This window comes from Erpetoichthys calabaricus, chromosome 4 (genome assembly GCF_900747795.2).
Source record: "Erpetoichthys calabaricus chromosome 4, fErpCal1.3, whole genome shotgun sequence".
Lineage (NCBI taxonomy): Eukaryota > Metazoa > Chordata > Cladistia > Polypteriformes > Polypteridae > Erpetoichthys > Erpetoichthys calabaricus.
Window position 1 is genome coordinate 40221320 of NC_041397.2, and position 22318 is coordinate 40243637.

Consider the following 22318-nt stretch of genomic DNA (forward strand, 5'->3'; position numbering starts at 1 on the left):
CAGTAGAACACAGAACTTGTATTTTCAGATCCTTCAAGGTCCTCACAATGTTTGGACCTCTCAAATTTTAGTAGATAACCTTAGGCATTGTGCAGTTCTTATTTCGCACATATTTGACTTTGACCAAACTGCCTCTGCCTTTCTGGACTGGTCTCCCCTCTCTTACTACCCTAACCGTGTCCAGCTAAAGGTCACTTGGATAGGTTCTCCTAAGCAAGACCCTAGAAGTTACAGATCAATCAAAATGGTGAACAATGACTTCTCTCTTGGTTGGGGGGTGCCAGCTTGGCTCCTTTTTTCATTTCATTTTTCTTGGCAGTTTTAGAAACTGAAATCAGGCCTTTGGCTGGTCCACTTGAAGGGTGCTTTGTTTTGCTTTCTTTCATCTGAAGTCCTTTCTCAACAACTTATCTATTAACCTTTGTTTGGAATTTGTTTTGCCAATTTGTTTAATGGTCAAAAGCATGTCTCTTGTTGGTGCTTCTGGTGTCAAATCTGGACCTCCCAGCGATATGATGATTTATAAGGTCTGGAAACTTACAGCTTCATAGCATTTCCAAACAGGCAAAACAAATGTAAATTCTAAATGCAACACTTCACACTGATAGTGTTTTACTTCCTTCTTAGTATCTGATATCTCTTTAGTGGCCAACTTTACAATTTTTTTTTATTTTATTAGAGAAAGTACCAGCTTTTTGAAAGACAGAATGGTATGTGTGTAAAATTGGTGAAGATTATTGCAGGAACCTTCTTATGACTGTGTCTGAACATTTTGGGCAGGCCAGAAGAATCCCACCCTGGATGACAATATTTAATGAGTTGTTCTGCTACACTGCTAGTCTGTTTTAGTTTCACAAAAAGTCCACAACAGTGCAACTCGTGCAGCACATTTTTAAGGTGTGCATCACCAGAACAAATAGTAACAAGACAGGCATTGTCATTATAATTAGCCAGATTGCTGAATTACTGGGTGAAAAACAATAAGCAATATATATACAGTGGTGTGAAAAACTATTTGCCCCCTTCCTGATTTCTTATTCTTTTGCATGTTTGTCACACAAAATGTTTCTGATCATCAAACACATTTAACCATTAGTCAAATATAACACAAGTAAACACAAAATGCAGTTTGTAAATGGTGGTTTTTATTATTTAGGGAGAAAAAAAATCCAAACCTACATGGCCCTGTGTGAAAAAGTAATTGCCCCCTGAACCTAATAACTGGTTGGGCCACCATTAGCAGCAATAACTGCAATCAAGCGTTTGCAATAACTTGCAATGAGTCTTTTAAGCGCTCTGGAGGAATTTTGGCCCACTCATCTTTGCAAAATTGTTGTAATTCAGCTTTATTTGAGGGTTTTCTAGCATGAACCGCCTTTTTAAGGTCATGCTATAGCATCTCAATTGGATTCAGGTCAGGACTTTGACTAGGCCACTCCAAAGTCTTCATTTTGTTTTTCTTCAGCCATTCAGAGGTGGATTTGCTGGTGTGTTTTGGGTCATTGTCCTGTTGCAGCACCCAAGATCGCTTCAGCTTGAGTTGACGAACAGATGGCCGGACATTCTCCTTCAGGATTTTTTGGTAGACAGTAGAATTCATGGTTCCATCTATCACAGCAAGCCTTCCAGGTCCTGAAGCAGCAAAACAACCCCAGACCATCACACTACCACCACCATATTTTACTGTTGGTATGATGTTCTTTTTCTGAAATGCTGTGTTCCTTTTACGCCAGATGTAACGGGACATTTGCCTTCCAAAAAGTTCAACTTTTGACTCATCAGTCCACAAGGTATTTTCCCAAAAGTCTTGGCAATCATTGAGATGTTTCTTAGCAAAATTGAGACGAGCCCTAATGTTCTTTTTGCTTAACAGTGGTTTGCGTCTTGGAAATCTGCCATGCAGGCCGTTTTTGCCCAGTCTCTTTCTTATGGTGGAGTCGTGAACACTGACCTTAATTGAGGCAAGTGAGGCCTGCAGTTCTTTAGACGTTGTCCTGGGGTCTTTTGTGACCTCTCGGATGAGTCATCTCTGCGCTCTTGGGGTAATTTTGGTCGGCTGGCCACTCCTGGGAAGGTTCACCACTGTTCCATGTTTTTGCCATTTGTGGATAATGGCTCTCACTGTGGTTCACTGGAGTCCCAAAGCTTTAGAAATGGCTTTATAACCTTTACCAGACTGATAGATCTCAATTACTTCTGTTCTCATTTGTTCCTGAATTTCTTTGGATCTTGGCATGATGTCTAGCTTTTGAGGTGCTTTTGGTCTACTTCTCTGTGTCAGGCAGCTCCTATTTAAGTGATGTCTTGATTGAAACAGGTGTGGCAGTAATCAGGCCTGGGGGTGGCTACGGAAATTGAACTCAGGTGTGATACACCACAGTTAGGTTATTTTTTAACAAGGGGGCAATTACTTTTTCACACAGGGCCATGTAGGTTTGGGTTTTTTTTCTCCCTAAATAATAAAAACCATCATTTAAAAACTGCATTTTGTGTTTACTTGTGTTATATTTGACTAATGGTTAAATGTGTTTGATGATCAGAAACATTTTGTGTGACAAACATGCAAAAGAATAAGAAATCAGGAAGGGGGCAAATAGTTTTTCACACCACTGTATATATATAATATATTTTAAGCCTATTATTTTGCCTGCCTATAGGATTTTTCTGCTGTGACTGCCTACCTGCTCCCATTTCCCACACCTACTGCCGACAGGTCTCGAGAGTGTTTTGTGATTTTGGTAAACCCTGCACTGTCCAGCCATGTCAACAATGGTTGCCTCACCTGTCTCCATTCCTGAGAAGCAGTGTGAAGACTTGGTTTGCCCATCTTTATGAGTCCATGATGTGACACAGCCACTTCCATCATCAATCAGTAAGGTTATGTGGGATTACATCAATCTGACTTGTACCCCGTTCTGAACCGACATGTTGCCCTATTGCTCATGTTTTGGAAATACACTTTCTTGACAAATTATTAGGAACACTACTAATACTGTGTAGGGCCTCGGCTTTACACGAGGAGAAGTGAAGCTCCCAGGTGCAGGTTTCGATATCTGGATCAACGGGGCAGAATCTCTAACCATAACTACATCATAGCGCCTCCCCATGCGGAAATTCTTCGCCTGCTTGACAGGACCCAATAGCCATCCCAATTTTCATACCTGGTATTGGATAAACACTACATCTTAAAAATGAAAGCAGTCGGTGGTCTGTACCTGACGAGTGCCAACTTCAACGCGCATCTCAAAATGGAATAATCCGGAGACCCAGTTTCAAGCGCTAAAGCCAAACTGCCCTCTGTTTACAGCGCTGAAGTCGACTGTTAGCGCAATGTGTTTGCTAAGGGTTGGGATTTTATTCAATCCCGGATCTCCTGTCCCGGGCTGGGTGCTCATGACGTTTAAAGGGCCGGAGTGGACTAATCTGAGAAACACCTTTGCCAGTCACGAAATTCTCCTTTTCATTTCTTTTATCGGTTTCACGTAGAATCTTGAATCTTGCTCCGTTGATCACATCTGGAGGTGCTTTATCAACAGAACCTGCTTAATGCTAAAAATGAATCGGAGAGTTTAGCCGGAGTGATGCACACCGATAAGAAGGTAGGAGACGGCATAGCAGCACGAACGCAGTTCGGAGCTTTATTGAGCGACACCGCCATATCACGGGTTTATGGGAAGCGTGGGATTCCTCCAACTAAGAGCAATTAGGAAGAAAGGAAAATATAAACTCGAACTGCACGTGCGAGTGTAAACCGTGGTAGGTTAGCGTCCAGTCCCGGATTTAAACGAATACACAAGCTAAAGAAAAACTTGCCGCATTTCTGTCACCATTCTGTCTGTGTGCTATAATCATCCAGGATGCGCAGAGAGAACGTATCATTTCTACAGATGGGCATGTTCTTCATCAAACATAAGCTTTAATTATGTATGATGCCTGTCATGGATGACACCGCAACCAGGTCCCATTCATTCACTCATTCGTTCATTTATTCATTCATCTACCCAGTCAATCCAGTGCGCTACACTTTACAAACTGGTATATGCACATTTCTAAATTAGTAATGACTTACTGGTTAATCATCCGATATTAGGTAAGTCACAGAGCCTGCGGTTTATCATAACACACCACTCTCGAAGCCGCCCTCGACCGGGCAATAGTAAGCCACGTGGTCTACTCACCCACAGATCCAAACAGGCAAAAATTAGATCGAGCTGACTTACCTCTCGGGTGTTTGGGATGTGAGCGTGAAGCCCTTGAAAACACCGGTAGGACGTGCAGACCGATAGTAACCACCTGAGACTTCAATCTAGTTCGTTATAACAGAGAGATATCAGCACAAATGTCCTTTTCACTCATTATACTTGCAGAATTGACTTAGACCAAACATGCATGCTTTTGTAGAATATCTTGGCCACATCTGGAGCAAGCAGTTAACTCCGCACCATCAATCCCAATGCATTGCAGTGCTGCATAATTATGAACGATTATTTCTTACCACAACTTTCTGTAAAGGTAACCTTATTATAAGGGACCAAATCCTCCAATTTTTAAAAATGTTTTTAAGTCATTTTCTAAAAACGTTAACTAGTCCAAAATACTTGATCCTTGCAATGCTATTAAACTGGCTTCATTTTCATTACGGACCTTGGTCCTTGGGAATAGTATTGTTTGGAGCAATAGCGTAGTTGTTTCCTTAAGTTATATTGGATTGTTTTTATCTAATCTTGTCTGTTCCTCCTGACTTTACATTGATTCATATTTCTTTTTTTTTTTCTCTTGTATTATTTTTTCTTTGTTTTGTTGCAGCCTGTACGACACTGAGGATGAAGATGCTCTTGTACAGAAGTTTTGAGGCCTTTGTGACACTTTCTCTCTTCGCTGTCACCTTCTGGGTAAATGACTGTCTCCGCCTTACTAAATTTTAAACAACCAACCTTTCCTTTATATAGCATCCTTCTTTAGCAAACACAGTTACAAGGCACTTTATAGGTACCTAACTACTGTATTTACATGCATTTTTACAAAAAGCACGCTAAGTGCCATGCTCAGGCTCACATAGTCGGTGAGAGGCAATAATTGAACGGGCAGCCTTGTTGAACGGACCCCCTGATAAGGGCTGTTCGGTCCCTGTACGATCGGTGTCAGAGCTTGGTCCGCATTGCCGGCAGTAAGTCGAACCCGTTTCCAGGGAGAGTTGGACTCCGCCAGGACTGCCCTTTGTCACCGATTCTGTTCATAACTTTTATGGACAGAATTTCTAGGCGCAGCCAGGGTGTTGAGGGGGTCCGGTTTGCTTTTTGCAGATGATGTTGTCCTGTTTGTTTCCTCAGGCCGTGATCTTCAGCTCTCTCTGGATCGGTTCACAGCCGAGTGTGAAGCGGCTGGGATGGGAATCAGCACCTACAAATCCGAAACCATGGTCCTCAGCCGGAAAAGGGTGGAGTGCCCTCTCAGGGTTGGTAGCGAGATCCTGCCCCAAGTGGAGGAGTTCAAGTATCTCGGGGTCTTGTTCACGAGTGAGGGAAGAATGGAGCGTGAGATCGACAGGCGGATCGGTGCAGCATCCGCAGTAATGCGGGCTCTGCATCGGTCTGTCGTGGTGAAAAAGGAGCTGAGCCGAAAGGCGAAGCTCTCAATTTACCAGTCGATCTATGTTCCTACCCTCACCTATGGTCATGAGCTATGGGTAGTGACCGAAAGAACGAGATCGCGAATACAAGCGGCTGAAATGAGTTTCCTCCGCAGGGTGTCTGGGCTTTCCCTTAAAGATAGGGTGAGAAGCTCAGTCATCCGGGAGGGGCTCAGAGTAGAGCCGCTGCTCCTCCGCATCGAGAGGAGTCAGATGAGGTGGCTCGGGCATCTGATCAGGATGCCTCCCTGGTGAGGTGTTCCGGGCACGTCTAACCGGGAGGAGTCCCCGGGGAAGACCCAGGACACGCTGGAGGGACTATGTCTCTCGGCTGGCCTGGGAACGCCTTGGGATTTTCCCGGAAGAGCTAGAAGAAGTGGCCGGGGAGAGGGAAGTCTGGGCATCTCTGCTCAAGCTGCTGCCCCCGCGACCCGATCTCGGATAAGCGGCAGAGGATGGATGGATGGATGGATGGATGGATGGATGGATGGATGGATGGATGGATGGATGAAATATACTTTTAGGAATCTGAAATTGACCAAAAAGACATTTTGATATATTATGAAATGAAGAGTTGCCCAGCTTTCCTCCCAGATTAGAATGTAAAATGTACATGAGATATCTGAAACGCGAGTCACTATGAAGTGTCACATGTGTGTGTTTGGGATGCAGCTTAAGGGCTCTGGAGCAATTATCCGCTGAACCAGGGGTTGGCGTTGTAGCTGTAATGCCTTCCACTCTTCCGCCTCAAGCTGCTGCCCCCGCGACCCGCCCTCGGATAAGCGGAAGAGAATGGATGGATGGATGGCCTTGTTGTTTCGAGTCCTTTTTCTTACTGTATCTATCTCACTAAAAGAGAAAGAAGTACTAGGGGAGTACTGGAGAGAAAAGGTTGAGTAACAAAGCAGGAGTCGAAACCTGATCGCCTCCATGACAGCCATGAAAACCTGCCACGTTATGGAACACTCGCGGGGTGCCATTCTGGTGTGTGCTACATGTGCACGCTTGTAGTCAAAACCGGATTAAGAGCCCCACTGGCTCGGAGTGTCCAAGCTCAGCATGCTCTTCCTCACCTCACTATTTCCATCAGGCACATGACTATTATTATTATTATTATTATTTATTAATTTATTTATTGTGTTGATGTTGTAATCCACGGCAATTAACATTTTAAATAACAACTGGTGAAGTGACTTGTTCATGGTCACGCCGTGTCAGTAGTGGGGTTTAAACCCATAACCTTACGGTTTAAAGTCCAAAGCCTTAACCACTACGCCACCCATTATGAACATTACTGTACTGTACATGTGTCAATAAGAAAGGCCTACTGGGATTAAAGTGGAAAAAATACAAAACCACATCTGCGGGAAATCAAGCTTGATTCTAATAGCGCAGTTTACTAACAAAAATGAAATATCTTAAAAGGACGTTGTAACAAAAAGATAATACAGTATGTAACGGGGTGTTCGGGGTCTCTTATTTGCACAAAATAGAATTAAAGACCGGAAGAGAGGTTTCTGGTTCGGGTTTAGCGTTGTTTGCTGTGTCTTACCTGACGCACTGGCTTCGGAGTCTACCACACTGCTGTTCACGTCTATGTCGGTGCTACGGGACTCCGCTGTACTGGACGGCACATTCAAGCTGAGAGAAGCGGTGATATCAGCCATTTGCTGACAATCTGTGAGGTCACTCTCATCTGGCTTAAGTGCAGCATTTACTGGTTGCTCAGAGTGCTTGTTCAAATCATTATTGTGTTCGTAGGAATAGCTTACTCAAGTTCTGAAATCACTTAAGTTGTTTTATTGCTGTGTGTCGCCTCCTGAATCACTGACTATGATATCGTCCGACTCGTCTTGGTGTTTAGTTACGCAAGACGTCGAGTTTTTTTCGGGTACCCCCATTTTTGACCCACCTAGACCCCAAAAAACAAAACATTAATTTCTAGACCATGCATGTTTGACAACCTTATGATGAAGCGTAAACCATTAGGTGTCTTCAGCAGAAATGATGTGATGGAGTTGAAGCTGTGCGCGCCAAGTCAGCCAACCCCAGCGATTTAGACCCGTAATGAGACACGAGGTGCCCGTAATGTAGACATGTGGAGTGTCGGTCCATGCTTTTTCGAGGTTGATAATCATTAACATATATATTTTTGATTAAGGTTAAATGACACATTTCAAACATAAGCATGTGGGGAGTTCGTTTTAGACTATTTCAAGGTCAGTGATTATGGATGTGAGTTTATTTTTGATATTAGATCATTCACTAGAAATCTAGCCCTCTATGGACCCATATCAGACTGGAAAATGTCAAATTTCTATTATGACCGAGAATATAGAATTTAAACATTTAAATTCTCACAGGTGGCGCAGTGGTAGTGCTGTGCAGTAATGAGACTATGAAAGATTGTGGGTTCGCTTCCCTGTGTGGATAGCGCTTTGAGCACTGAGAAAAGCGCTATATAAACGTAATGAATTATTATTATTATTATTATTATTATTAAATCGGTGAACATAATATAATATTTCAAATATCTGACGCATCTATTCTTTATTATATACTTCTACCTCATGAAGTAAATCAATACATTTCTTATGAACACCTTGAATTAGGACGTCTTAAATGAATTCATACTTTTTTATTTTTTGAAAATGCTGGATATTGTTTCGACAAAACTGCATCTTTTACTTCTCTTTTATAATTATCCTTACCACTGTTTCACTTTATGCTCTCGATGTGGATTTTTTCATTTTTGCAGCTTGGTAACTGTTAACATATAAATGTACAGGGTGGTCCAGATCTAATTATGTAACTGTTCGACTGACAACCGTCTCCCCGCCATTTTGGAATGCAGGGCAGGTGCTGCCATCTATCGGTAACAAAAAGAATTTTAAGTGAAATCTCTATGTGCAGGGCAGGTGCTGTGAATTCTCTATGTAATAAACTTAATAAGTTATAGTGAAATGAAAATTGCAACATTAGATCTGGACCACCCTATAAAATGATCTCAATTGAAAGATGTGTTCCCTTTGTTAAGTGCTCGTGTGCACGGTGGTGCGCATGTGCATGTAAAAGATTATTATTTTTTATATAATAAAAAGGAGACTGCATGACCGGTGTTTTGTTTTTTTGTTTTTTTACCCTGGTCAAGAAGCTTCAGAGAGTGTTGTAATTCTTCCGACGTCGGTATATTACCCAAGCGTACGCTGTTAATAGTTTTCTTGCCAATGTCAACAGTAACACATCAACTGTGCGATCTCCTGAAAGTGATTTATTAGACATCTGCTGTGATCGAGTCCTCCTCATATTAACCAATCAGGACTTTTGACAGCTTTGATTGGATAGGTTTATAATAGAAGTTTGGGTTCTGCTGGAAAACGTACACTTTCAAGTTTATTAGGCTTTTTTTTTTTCTTGCATATGCCATGGCTTCTTTGTTTCTGTTATTATTCTTCCATTATTCTGTATTCACTTCATCACCATGGATGCATGCACATTGTTCAGAGTTCTCTGTCAGTCCAAGCTAAACCAATCTACTGTATTGACCTGAACTTTTGTTCCTTTAATGCTTCTGCAGGTTATGCCTTCAAGCTGTAACTTCAGCAAGATGAAAAATTCCATCAAGATTTTGAATCCACCCTCAAAACCCATCTTTAGATACTTCCTTCAAGTCCAGTACTCCTGTATCCACCCTTCTGTTGCCTCCTTGGAAGTACTCGCTTCTTCAGAAAACAAAATTGGTTTCCGCACTTTCATAAAACATTGGAGTTGTATTACCAACACTCCAAAGATCAAGAGGATTCACTTGGATCTTCCAGACAGCATTGTCTTCCGAGAAGACTGGTTGATTCGCAAGTCTTTGATAATACTGAACGTCATGCTTCGAGTCTGGCTCACTAAAGGCACTTCTCCTGGACCCTATCAAAATGGCAGTGCTAAAATGGCCATTGATCTTCAGCCACTTCCCCCACTTAGTCGACCTTTCAAACAACACAACCTGTGCCCTCGCTGGGATGTTTATCTGCTGTGGCAATTGAAGAAAGACATCATTCCACAATGCAGTGTGGAAGAAGGTAATATGCAACTTTCATGCACGTTTGCGGTAAAACTACCTAACAATGCAATTTATAAGAGTAGTAGAATAACTTCTAGATTTGTTTCTTCATTTTAAACTGGAGGTCAAGCAGGTGAGGTATTGTCTAAAAGGTCACATACCAAGCTAGTATGGTAGATTCTTTTTTAATTTAGTAATCTAGACATATGACACTCATAAAGAGTTGTTAATTCATGAACTTGTATTTATAGACAGTGTTGCCAGGAAATTGCGCACAGCATTATTATTAGAGTGTACAGAAGAGAGCGTTATATCCAGAAATTGACCAGGTTCAGTTCAGAGAAGTGGCACTGAAAACGGACACAACAGTAACAAAGTAACCACAACAACAGATACACAACCTTGTGTTAAAGAATCCATCCATCCATCCATTTTCCAACCCGCTGAATCCAAACACAGGGTCACAGGGGTCTGCTGGAGCCAATCCCAGCCAACACAGGGCACAAGGGTTGTTAAAGAATCATTTGGTCTAAATCATTGAATGTGGGCAGTTAAGAATCCAGCTGCAGTGGTGCAGAATGCTTTCTCTGTATGACTGACTGTCCGTCTGCTGCTGCTATTTGTTAGATGAGATGCTCAGGGTGCACTGGATTTTAGATTGTCTAGTGGCTGTAGGAGCATGCCAACAACAACAACATTTATTTATGTAACACATTTTAATACAAATAATGTAACTCAAAGTGCTTTACATGATGAAGAAAATAAAAAAAATGACAAAATAAGAATTAAAATAAGGGATCACTGATTAACATAGAATAAAAGTAAGGTCCGATGGCCAAGGAGGACAGAAAAAACAAAAAAAAACTCCAGACGGCTGGAGAAAAAAAATAAAATCTGCAGGGGTTCAAAGGCTACGAGACCACCCAGCCCCCTGCAAGCATTCTACTTAACATAAATGACCTCACAATCAGTCCTCATTGTATTCAGGGTTCTCATGGAAGAACTTGATGATGATGGTCATGTGGACTTCTGGTCTTTAATCCATCAATGTAGGGACATCATGGTGCTTTTATCGGGTGGTGGTGGCGCAGGTCGCCACCACAGAAAACCGGAAAAGGAACAGCAGAGAAAGTAGGGGTTAGTACGGATTTTGGAGCCACCATGAACAATAATGATAATTAATTGAATATACAGAGCATCAGGATTAAACTAAAATGAAGTTATGAGAAAGCCATGTTAAATTAATGAGTTTTCAGCAGTTTTTTAAAGTGCTCCACTGTATTAGCCTGGCAAATTCCTATCAGTCAGCTATTCCAGATTTTAGGTGCTTAACAGCAGAAGGACACCTCACCACTTCTTTTAAGTTTAGCTCTTGGAATTCTAAGCAGACACTCATTTGAAGATCTAAGGTTACGAGTTGGAGTGTAAGGTGTAAAACATTTTGAAATATAGGATGGAGCGTCATTATTTAAGGCTTTGTAAACCATAAGCAGTATTTTAAAAACAATTCTAAATGACACAGGTAACCAATGTAGTGACATCAAAACTGGAGTGATGTGTTCGGATTTTCTTTTCCTAGTTAAGATTCTAGCACAGCTCCATTCTGCACTCGTTGCAATCGATTGATGTCTTTTTTGGGTAGTCCTAAGAGGAGTGCATTACAGTAATCTAGTCGACTTAAAACAAAAGCGTGAACTAATTTCTCAGCATCCATTATAAGAGGTCTAACTTTTGATATATTTCTTAAGTGAAAAAATGCTGTCCTAGTAATCTGATTAATATGTGATTTACAATTCTTATGAAGGGCAACAATTCAAAAGCCCCAGGTTTGAGAAGATCACTGGCTATGGTGCTCCAGCATGTCTGAGGTTCAGTGGTGGTGGGTTTTCAAATGTCAGTGTGTGGCGACCCCTTTTTTGTATCTTTAAGATAATAATATTGTTTTGGTGTAATAAGCAAGTCAGTATTTAAGTAGGCCCCACAGCTGCAGTAGAAATCTATGGAAACAAAGCACTTTCTCAGTGTGTTTCTCCCAGGAGAGCCCAATAAATTCTTTGTCACAGACAGATGTAGCAGTGAAAACAAAAAAACAAGAATGTATAATTAAAATGAAAAGGAAGCAATATAACATACAAATGAGCAGAATAAAAAATATATATTGCATATGAAAGATTAATATTTCATAAACAGATCATTTATCTGAGTTCAAAGTGTACTAAATACACAGAGCACAGTGATACACTGCATATTGATGAATCTTCACCACTGAGTACACTTAGCCATGCTGCTGTACCTCTTACAGAACTGTGCAGGGTGGGTACCATTATAGGGTCTTATAACGCCTACAGTATACAGCTTTGAAGCACAGTGGGTTTATTTTTGACTTTTTCTGACACTGATCAACAGAAAAAAACTGTTAACGTCAAAGTGAAAACAGATTTCTGTGAAGTAGAATTCATTAATTACAAATTTAAAACTCAACATAATTAAGTATTCTCCCCCTTAAGTATGACACAGCTAAATCATCATAGTGTAGCCATTTGGTTTTAGAAGTCAGTGAATTAGTTAGATCAGAATTAGAATTAGTGTAGATCACCTGTCTGTAGTCAGGGGGTTTCAGTTGATTGTAGTATAAATTCACCTTATCTGGAAGGTCCAGCTTGTGGGGAGTCAGTATCATGGCCTATTTGACACAGCGAGGACAAAAGAACAAGCAACTCTGTGAGAACGTGATTGAAAAGCACAAGTCAGAGGATGGAGACAATACAATTTTCAACTTACTGAGTATTATCTGAGGAGGAGGCTGAGAGCATGCGCTGATTATGGCGCATTGTCGCACCCACCACACTGCAAACCACCCGGATTGAGATCTGACTGCAGCCATGCAATGGGTGACACCTCAGCACCACACTGAATAGGGTGAGGTTTTTTTTTTCTTTACAGTGGCTGGAGTGCCAATCCTGCCACCAACCCCCAAGTTTTCCCTGCAAGTTGAAGGACCTGCTTGCAGGGCTGGATGCAGATTAATGTCATACCCTGGATGGAGGAATTGCAGGACAAGGGTCTTGCTCAGAGGCCCAATGGAGTAAAATCACTTCTGGCGTTTCTGGGATTCGAACTGGCATCAGATCCCTAGCCAGAGAGTCACCAAACCACTTGGAATCCAGCGAAATCAAAAGAATATGTCACAGCCGTAAATCTGCTTAGAGCAAGCTGTCCACAGAAATTGAGTGGTCATGCAAGTAGAAGATTAGTGAATGAGGCCACCAAAAAACTTAGATAGCGCTAAAAGACTTGCAAGCTAACTGTTGCCCGAGTGCTTCACCAGTCACAAAATTGTGGGAGAGTGGCAAAGTGGAATCCATTGTCAAAAAACGCACATGACATCTTGTCTACAGTTTAGTGAAAGGCACGTGGGAGACTCTGAAGTTGGCTAGATCAGGGGTGAGCAATGTCGGTCCTGGAGGGCCGCAGTGGCTGCAGGTTTTTGTTCCAGCCCAGTTTCCTAATGAGAAGTCAATTATTGCTGATGAAGCCCTTATTGCTTAAGTGACACTTTGATACTTCATTTTAGTGGTCTCGCTTGTCAAGGTTCTCCACCTTTAATTGCTTATTTCAATCTTAAACAGCTGCATTCAGTGTTTTAATGGCTCCTTATTTAGTAATAAGATGCAAAAGACAAAGCAGCCAGCAGTTCTCCAGCTAGCTTGTTTCCATTTACCTCTGTGTGTGTTCATCATGCACGGTTTGATTTAATAAAACACTTAATTGAAAAATGTGACAGACTGAAAATTATCCGTTTTAGGCTTCAAATCATTTGGATGATATCCTTGGAATACGATATAAGAGCCGTGCATTCCGCAGACTAACAAGTCATAAAATTAAATAAGGTCTGAGACTGGCAAGTATGGGTTTCTAGTTAAGCAATTGGGTTGGAATGAAAACCTGCAGCCACTGCGGCTCACCAGGACTGACACCCCTGGGCAAGGTGAAGATTCTACTGTCTGATGAGACCAAACATGAGCTTTATAGCCATCGGACTAAATTCCATGTTTGGTTTAATCCAAGCACAACTCATTATCTAAAACATACCATCCTTACCATGAAGCATTGTGGTGGCAGCTTCAAGCTGTGAGGGTGCTTCTCACTCCTGGGGAAAGACCAAATGCAGTCTGCAAGAAACCTACACTTTAGGGCACAATTTGTTTTCCATTAAGTAAATGACTCTAAGGATAAAGCCAAAGCTGAACAGGAATGGTTTTAAAACAACAATGTTAATGTTCTTCACTGGCCAAGTCAGAGACCAGATCTCAATCCAATTGGGAATTCATGGCTGAATTTGAAAAAGGATGTTCACTCACAATCCCCACGCAACCTGACAGAAGTTGAGTAGTTTTGCAAAGAAGAATGGGAGAAAATGGCAGTGTCCAGAAGTTCAAAGCTAGTAGAGACCCTTGGACACAAATTCAAGGCTATTATGACTACCAAAAGTGACTCTACTGAATACTGACCTGTTAGCGTTTTTATTTTAATTTGTAATCAACCTACTTTGGTTTACAGAGATCTGTTTTAACTTTGAAATTAAATATTCATTTTCCATTGATCAATGCCAAAAAAGCCAAACTGTGATTCAATGTTGTATAAGAATAAATTGTAGAAACTTCCAAGATGTGAATACTTTTTTCTAGACACTGTAAGTGGCTACAAACATCCCCCTTGTGCATACCCATTTTTAAACTGGAACAGATCCCACTCCTGATATGTCATATCTATATTTAACAAGTGGGTGCACAGAGCACTGGGGCCTATAAAAGGAAGACAAAATTCTGAGAATAAGGAGCTCAGTGCCTTTGTGATGTTGTAGCTGTTGACAGGTGTTGCAAGGGCGTATGCAGCATTTGCACATGAAAGCTCCTGTTTCTACCCCTCTGGAGGTTAATTGCTCTTTCTTGTTCCTATGCAGAGAACAGAATAGTCCTGACTCATGGCAATCAATGCCACCTTAGAGCCAGTGCCAAAGGACATGCAAGGAGTACAAATTCACCCAGGCTAGGGAACACTGGTCCGAAAAGACATAAACGTAATGGGAGACTAATCAGCTTTTAAAAGCAAAATATAAGAAGCAAAACCTTTCCCTGAAACTTTTTTTATGCTAATTTAATATTACATCTTCAAGTATCTGTGGTGGGTTGGCACCCTGCCCGGGATTGGTTCCCTGCCTTGTGCCCTGTGTTGGCTGGGATTGGCTCCAGCAGACCCCCGTGACCCTGTGTTTGGATTCGGCGGGTTGGAAAATGGATGGATGGATGGATCTTCAAGTATGGAAACATCACTAGTTCTTAGTTTGGGGATACATTTGCTAAAGCAAATCAAATTGAAACTTAAGATAACTGTCTTTGCCTCTAAAAAATACAAAGTACTCACAATTGAGCTTTGGGAATTGCATAGAAGTCAAGAATTAGTGTGAACATGGTAGGCAGCATAAGCTAACAGAGGCCTGCTGTAGAAGGAGAAAGTAAAGACACTACAGGAAACAGTCAAAACACCACAAGACTTGAGGAGCACTAGGACTTGAGCTCAGAACATTTCTAGCTGCTTACTGCTTAGCTCATTTAAAAAGGGGCTTTTAAGCGATTGATTACCTGGAAGGTGTGAGCAGTGGGCCGAACTGTTACCGTCCAAGCAGGAGAGCTGCCAGCGGTAGGAGTGTAGTTATCTGGCATCACATCTGTGCAACTCTTTTATAAAAGACTGGTTCATTCAGGCCCGGTCTTAGGTATTATGGGGCCCTAGGCGAAAGGGGGGTCCAGGGGCCCCCCTGGAAGCTCTGTGAAATGCGTGAAAATTAGACCAAGGAGTCAATCCGGGGCCCCCCGGACGCCGGGGCCCTAGGTGGTCGCCTACTTCGCCTATGCCTAAGGCCGGGCCTGGTTCATTTCACTTTAATTGCTGTTAAATGATAATATGCACTGAGCAAGGGTAGCATTAAAGGCAGTAACTCACTCAGCACAACCTTGATATTCAGTGAGCAAAATGAAATGAACATGGCAAGCAGGTAGAAACTTCAATATTATTTTACTTTATTGAAGTATTTAGTCCACAAAAAACAGTAAAGCAATAGTCAGAAATTAAGAACATAAAACAGATCATTAACACATGCAAAAAGAGCAGATGGCTTTCTCTGTAATTTCCTCTTTACCACATCAGTTGCATAACTGGTGTTATCCAATGGCAGAAGCAGAGAGTGTGGCCAGAAGTAGAGCTCTGGCACCCTGACGATATAATTTAATAAGAAGGTAAGGTAAGTGTCAGTGGAGTCGCTAAGGGGGGCATCAGAGCCTTTAGTGCCTGACCCACACTTCTTTGTAATGAAATATTTGATAGACAATAGTGCGACTTCAAGGGGGAACCCTCCCTCCCCAAGTAATAGGTGGATCCAGAGGGAAATCTGACTTTATACAGAAGCTTATTAGATAGATAGATAGATAGATAGATAGACAGATAGATAGATAGATAGATAGATAGATAGATAGATAGATAGATAGATAGATAGATAGATAGATAGATAGATAGATAGATAGATAGATAGATAGATATGTCTGGAAAGTATCTAGCCATGTAATATGAAAAATAGATACATTTATTGAAGAAGATACAAGAATCATTATACATAGGACAATGACGTCTCCGTCCCCTTCATAGTAGGCACCTTTGGGCCTCATGTTTTCCCAGCGCCTCTTCCACTGTTCAAAACACTCTGCAAAATCCTTTGTTGGAATCACCATCAGATGCCTCGTCATATTTTCCTAAATCTCATTGACAGTCTGAAATCTCCTCCCTTTCAAAGGTCATTTTAGTTTTGGGAAAAGCCAGAAGTTGCAGGGCACCAAATCTGGGCTATAGGGAGGCTGAGTCACCTGAGTGATTCGATGTTTTGCCACTCACTGCTTTGCCCTCGAAAGCCTTCTGAATCATCCAAATAGTTCAAGCTTAACGCAAAATTGGATGCAGATTTTTTGCTCCATTCAATTGTCATTTTGAATGTGACAGCCACACAGCACAAATGCTCACTCAATGGCGTCTAGCACTCCCACTGACTAGTCCAGTGAAGTCATCATTGTTCACGCATGCGCATTCCAGCACACTCTCCTTGGCTGCCAGGTTACATTGATGCCACCCAAACTGTTCTTGTTATATTAACAATGGCTGGACTTTTTCTGGACAGACCTCAAAGACAGATAGATAGATGGATGGATAGAAAGATGAAGCATACAGGAGCTCCAGTAGCACTTCCAGGCACACTTCTGTTAAATGATTGATTGGTTGAAAGTAGTCAGCGTTAGTGTGTCAGAGTAAGTAATAATCACAGTAAGACTATATGCCAAGGAGAGGGCTAAGACCGTGATCTCTGCAAATCCTAATGACACCCCTGGTAAGAGCCAAACAACTGTGATGCCAGCTGTGTCACCATTTATTATCGAACTGATCAAGAAAATGAATATAAATCTCAAAATATTTAAATAAGGACAATCGCTTCCACTCTCTGTCTAGCTGTCTCATGGGGTGTCTATCCCAAATGCCTCCTGGGTCATCAGACTGCTAAAGTTGTCTTAAAAACTTAAAACAAAAAGGGCAAAACTTAATGTTGGGTTTAGAAATCTGAGTATGTTGTCGGGGACTGGAGCTTTGTCTCTGGAGATGAAAGGAAGATACTGAGAGTTCACCCTTTCCTCCAAAACTTTCCTTCAAACCGAGATGATTGATGCGTCACAACCTTGACAAACTATGTGTATCAAATACAAGTTGATGTAAGGTGTCCTACTTAAGAAATGTAAAGCTTAAGAGTTTTCTTCAGTTTAAGAACTTACATTGAGAAACACGGATTATGTAAACAGGTAATGTAGTCACTTTGAACCCCCATAACTGACTGCCATTATTAAATACTGTATGTAGTAGAATAATGTCCTGCAGCCCTACAATTGATTATGAAAACAGATGAGAGGTGAAAGGAGTACAGTAATGATTCTGTTTCACCGTTCAAGGCTGGCATTTTTATGATATCCTCGTACCCCTTCTGGGACAACCTCTTTTTATTAACCTTGAATAAAACAAAAAAAGTTAAACCGTTCTTTATCCCTCCATCATCCAACCTGCTATATCCTAACACAGGGTCATGGGGGTCTGCAGGAGCCAATCCCAGCCAAAACAGGGCAGAAGGCAGGAAGCAAACCCTGGGCAGGGCGCCAGCCCACCGCAGGGCACACACCCCAAGCACACAGTAGGGACAATTTAGGATCACCAATGCGCCTAACCTGCATGTCTTTGGACTGTGTGAGGAAACCCACGCAGACACGGGGAGAACATGCAAACTCCACACAGGGAAGACCTGGGAAGCGAACCCAGGTCTCCTTACTGCGAGGCAGCAGTGCTACCCACTGTGCCACCTGCCATTCTTCATGACACTTGATTATTGATTTGAGGTGAAGAAGGCAGCATTAGGTTTCATGGCTTTGCACTGACAAAAGTGATTGCTTCCTTCTGTCCATTTAACACAAATTATTAGGCATTGAAAGCAAGACTATGGGAGCACAGCACTGTCCTTTGTATGAATTGCAACACTTTAAATTTCATCTTTCTGCATTCTTTTTTGACAGAGACATCACATTTCCTGAGCACTGTGTATGCATCAACTGGAGAAAAGTTTGGGATTGTCAGGACGTTTCATCCATTCACCCACGAGTCTCTGGAGGAAATGAGAGCGAGGTCTACAGCATATCCTTGGTAATGTGCAGAATCATTTGTAATGCTGAATGCAAATCAAAGTTTCTTATGTCTTTACGTCTCCTGGTTTCACTATAATGTAAAACAAGACGCTGCATGATGGCAATTTGTATTTGCTAGATACCTTTTGTCCAGCACATTTTATATGTTTTACTTATTCTTTAGCTATTGATGGTTAATTCTGCAGATGTTGAGGCCGGCTTGAACACTGATATTGAGATCTTATTTTCATATGTCTTTCTTGCTTTCTACAAGGAGCTACATTCTGAATTTTCCAGAATCAAAATCATGTTCATTGTGTACCTGCTACAGAACAATTACTGTATACAGCTACCTGGCATTTACAGTACATCATTGCTAAGTTCTGATGTCAGAAATCAACCTTACCTGGAGTTAAATGGAGATCTTTCCTTAAAAAATATTCATTAGTATATAAAATTTCAGAAACCTTTACCTTTCTTTGGTTTCTTATTTGATTTCTTTTTTAATATCCCCTAAAATCTCATAAGGGGACCTATTTTGAATTTTATGTAAAGTTAGAATTCTTATAAACTTCATACCTACAGTTTTTCAGTATTTTGCTTTGATATCAAAGACATATCAGTTACATGGAGCGGAAATGCTAAACTGGCCCTGATGTGTGTGTTTTATCCTGGCCAGAGATTGTTCCTGCTTTGCACCTCATTATTGTTATCTGGCTGATATCTTTATCAAAGGTGGCTTACAACATTTGAGATTTGATTGGTTACCTTTCTTTTGTTTTTCCAACTGCTGCACAGACAGTTGAAGTGAGTTGCTCCTGGTCACACACTGTCTGTAGCAGGATTTAAACCAACATCCTCAGGGTTTGACGTCTCAAGTTCAAAGTCTTAAACATCATGCCACACTGTCTTTTTTTATTGTCTGATTTTAATTCTTATTTATTTTGTCTTTTTTCTCTTTCTTCATCATGTAAAGCACTTTGAGCTACATTGTTTGTATGGAAGCGTGCAATAGAAATAAATGTTGTTGTTGTTGTTGTTGTCTGCCTATCCCACCTGATGGTGCTTGGCTAGGCTCCAGCTTCCCCACCACCCTGCTCTGAATGGATGGATGGATGGATGGATGGATGGATGGACCATTAAGTTTTTTCCAAATATAGTGTCTGAAATCTTTACAAAGGTGTTTCTTAGGAAGTATAACAACCCTGAAATGTGTCATGTTTGGAGCTGAACAAGGTCATCTGAATTCTGTTATTTTTTCCTAAACAATATCAAAGAGAATCAAGTAAATCAGAAAGTATCACCATTATTGCTAACATATCTTCTTCCACAACTGATTTTGTACTTCCAGTGCTGTTTATGCAAAGATATTTAGTTTTCTGGCATTGAACCCAGGAGTCCTAGGTGACTGATACTACCAAGTTAAATCTATTTTTAACGGCATAACCATTATATTAAGGATTCCTGTTCAACTTTATTTTCATGTGTACATTAGTTCAAAAAGTAAAACACTTTAATATCTTTTTCAATGCTTTTCTTTTTGAAAATGATAAGCCAATAATTGAGTTAACCTGGAGTTGATCTTAGGACATGTCTACTGCCTGTATGTCAATTGGTTTATTCTTAAGTGAATTTATAATCTGCTGCAATGCTTTTGTTATGAAAAAATGGTCACCTTTAAGAATATCTCATTCAAATCTACAATAGTTACTGTATATGGAAGAGGAGTAATTTTCTGGTGATTTCACCATATGTTCTATACGGCTCAATGTTTAATTTAAATTGGCATGATGGATTTGGCTGGAAAATGTGCATTCTCCTCTATATAATTTCCCCTTGGAGATTAATACAGTACTGTATATCAAATCATCTACTTCTTCTTTCGGCTGCTCCCGTTAGGGGTCGCCACAGTGGATCATCTTCCTCCATACCTTTCTGTCCTCTGCATCTTGTTCTGTTACACCCATCACCTGCATGTCCTCTCTCACCACATCCATAAACCTTCGCTTAGGCCTTCCTCTTTTCCTCTTCCCTGGCAGCTCTAAGCTCTTCTTAACATCCTTCTCCCAATATTCCCAGTATCTCTCCTCTGCACATGTCCAAACCAACACAATCTTGCCTCTCCGACTTTGTCTCCCAACCATCCAACCTGAGCTGACCCCCATTGCTAATCCTATCCATCCTCGTCACACTCAGTGCAAATCTTAGCATCTTTAACTCTGCCACCTCCAGCTTTGTCTCCTGCTTTCTGGTCAGTGCCACCCTCTCCAACCCATATGACATAGCTGGTCTCCATATAACATAGAAGGTCCTGTAGACCTTCCCTTTCACTCTTCCTGATACCCGTCTGTCACAAACTACTCCTGGCACTCTTCTGCCCCCATTCCACCCTGCCTGCACTCTCTTTTTCACCTCTCTTCCACAGTCCCCATTATACTGTACTGTTGATCCCAAGTATTCAAACTCATCCACCTTCGCCAACTCCAAAATCAAAAAATATATCCTAAGTAGGAAGTGAAAATATTTAAGAGATATGCTGTCAGACTGCCATTGATTGTAGTAATGTGTTTTTGAGTGTAAAATTTCTAAAATTATTCTTCACATCTGGAATATTTAGAGTTGCTATTGACCAGCCAGTCCATATATTTTAATAACAGAGCTCCTGCTAACAGTACAGGCTGGCCAGATGTTCAGTTTTTTCCTGGACAGACCTGTTTTTTTTTTGGTTTTTTTTTATAAACATTGTGTTTCTTTTAATTCTTAGTATCCTGAAATGTAACAATATGTCCCTCCTGTTCATCCTGTTTTCTTCCTACAGCCCAGATATGCTACTTGATGTCTTTGTTGTGCCCCACAGCCTTGATGCAAAAAAAAGTGCTCAAAGACAGCCTGGCATCAGTTTGAGTCTCCTTGCACCAGGGTTTTATCATTCATACTGTGGCTTTGGACAGAAGCTTTTAGTCAAAATACCAGCTTTGCCTCTTCAGTCAAGCACATAAGTTACTGTTTTAATTTAGGTCATTTCAGGATGCCATGCCATGTCAAGGCCCATTGACGCACATGCCTATTCTCAAAGTCACACAGGGCCAATTTAAAAATTCCAATTCATCTAATACACATATCTTTAGGTACATGCCAGGGAATTAGTAAAAAACCTGTGTATACAAGGGGAAAAGCCCACACCTAGAGCAACCAGGCTGACATCTGGCCTTTGGACACTGGCACAGTTAGGCAGCAGCCCTAACCACTGAGCCACTGTGCCACAGTAATCAATATCGTCATTGAAAAACAGCAAGCGTACTTGAAGAAGAATATCTGCCAGAGTGCACATGAGGCTACACTACAAATGTTGTGTGAATGTTTCTTTCAAGCCACCCATGTGGTGTTATGAGCTTGACAACCATCCATCCATCCATTTTCCAACCCATTGAATCCGAACACAGGGTCACGAGGGTCTGCTGGAGCCAATCCCAGCCAACACAGGGCACAAGGCAGGAACCAATCCTGGGCAGGGTGCCAACCCACCACAGGACGCACACAAACACACCCACACACCAAGCACACACTAGGGCCAATTTAGAAACGCCGATCCACCTAACCAGCATGTCTCTAGACTGTGGGAGGAAACCCACGCAGACACGGGGAGAACATGCAAACTCCACGCAGGGAGGACCCGGGAAGTGAACCAACTGCGAAACAGCAGTGCTACCCACTGCGCCACCGTGCCGCCCGCTTGACAACCCATTAGTTCAAATACCCTTTAAAATAAATAAAATAATATTATTAAGGTAGATGTCACCCATAATGTGACACTCTCTCTTGTGACTAAATCTTAACTATACAGTAAGTAGGACCTGATTAGCTGCGACCCTT

General features: G+C 41.4%; 1 protein-coding gene across 1 annotated transcript in view; it reads left to right on the top strand.

Annotated features, from left to right (window-relative positions):
- The first annotated feature begins 4818 nt into the window (after positions 1-4818).
- LOC114651032 (protein sel-1 homolog 3) overlaps positions 4819-22318 on the top strand; it is a 79001-nt gene continuing 61501 nt past the window's right edge. Inside the window, exons 1-3 of the mRNA XM_051926537.1 lie at positions 4819-4892; positions 9207-9702; positions 18338-18464. Coding sequence (XP_051782497.1) covers positions 4824-4892; positions 9207-9702; positions 18338-18464 — 692 coding nt within the window. The 5' untranslated portion in view covers positions 4819-4823. The remainder of the gene's footprint in view (positions 4893-9206; positions 9703-18337; positions 18465-22318) is intronic.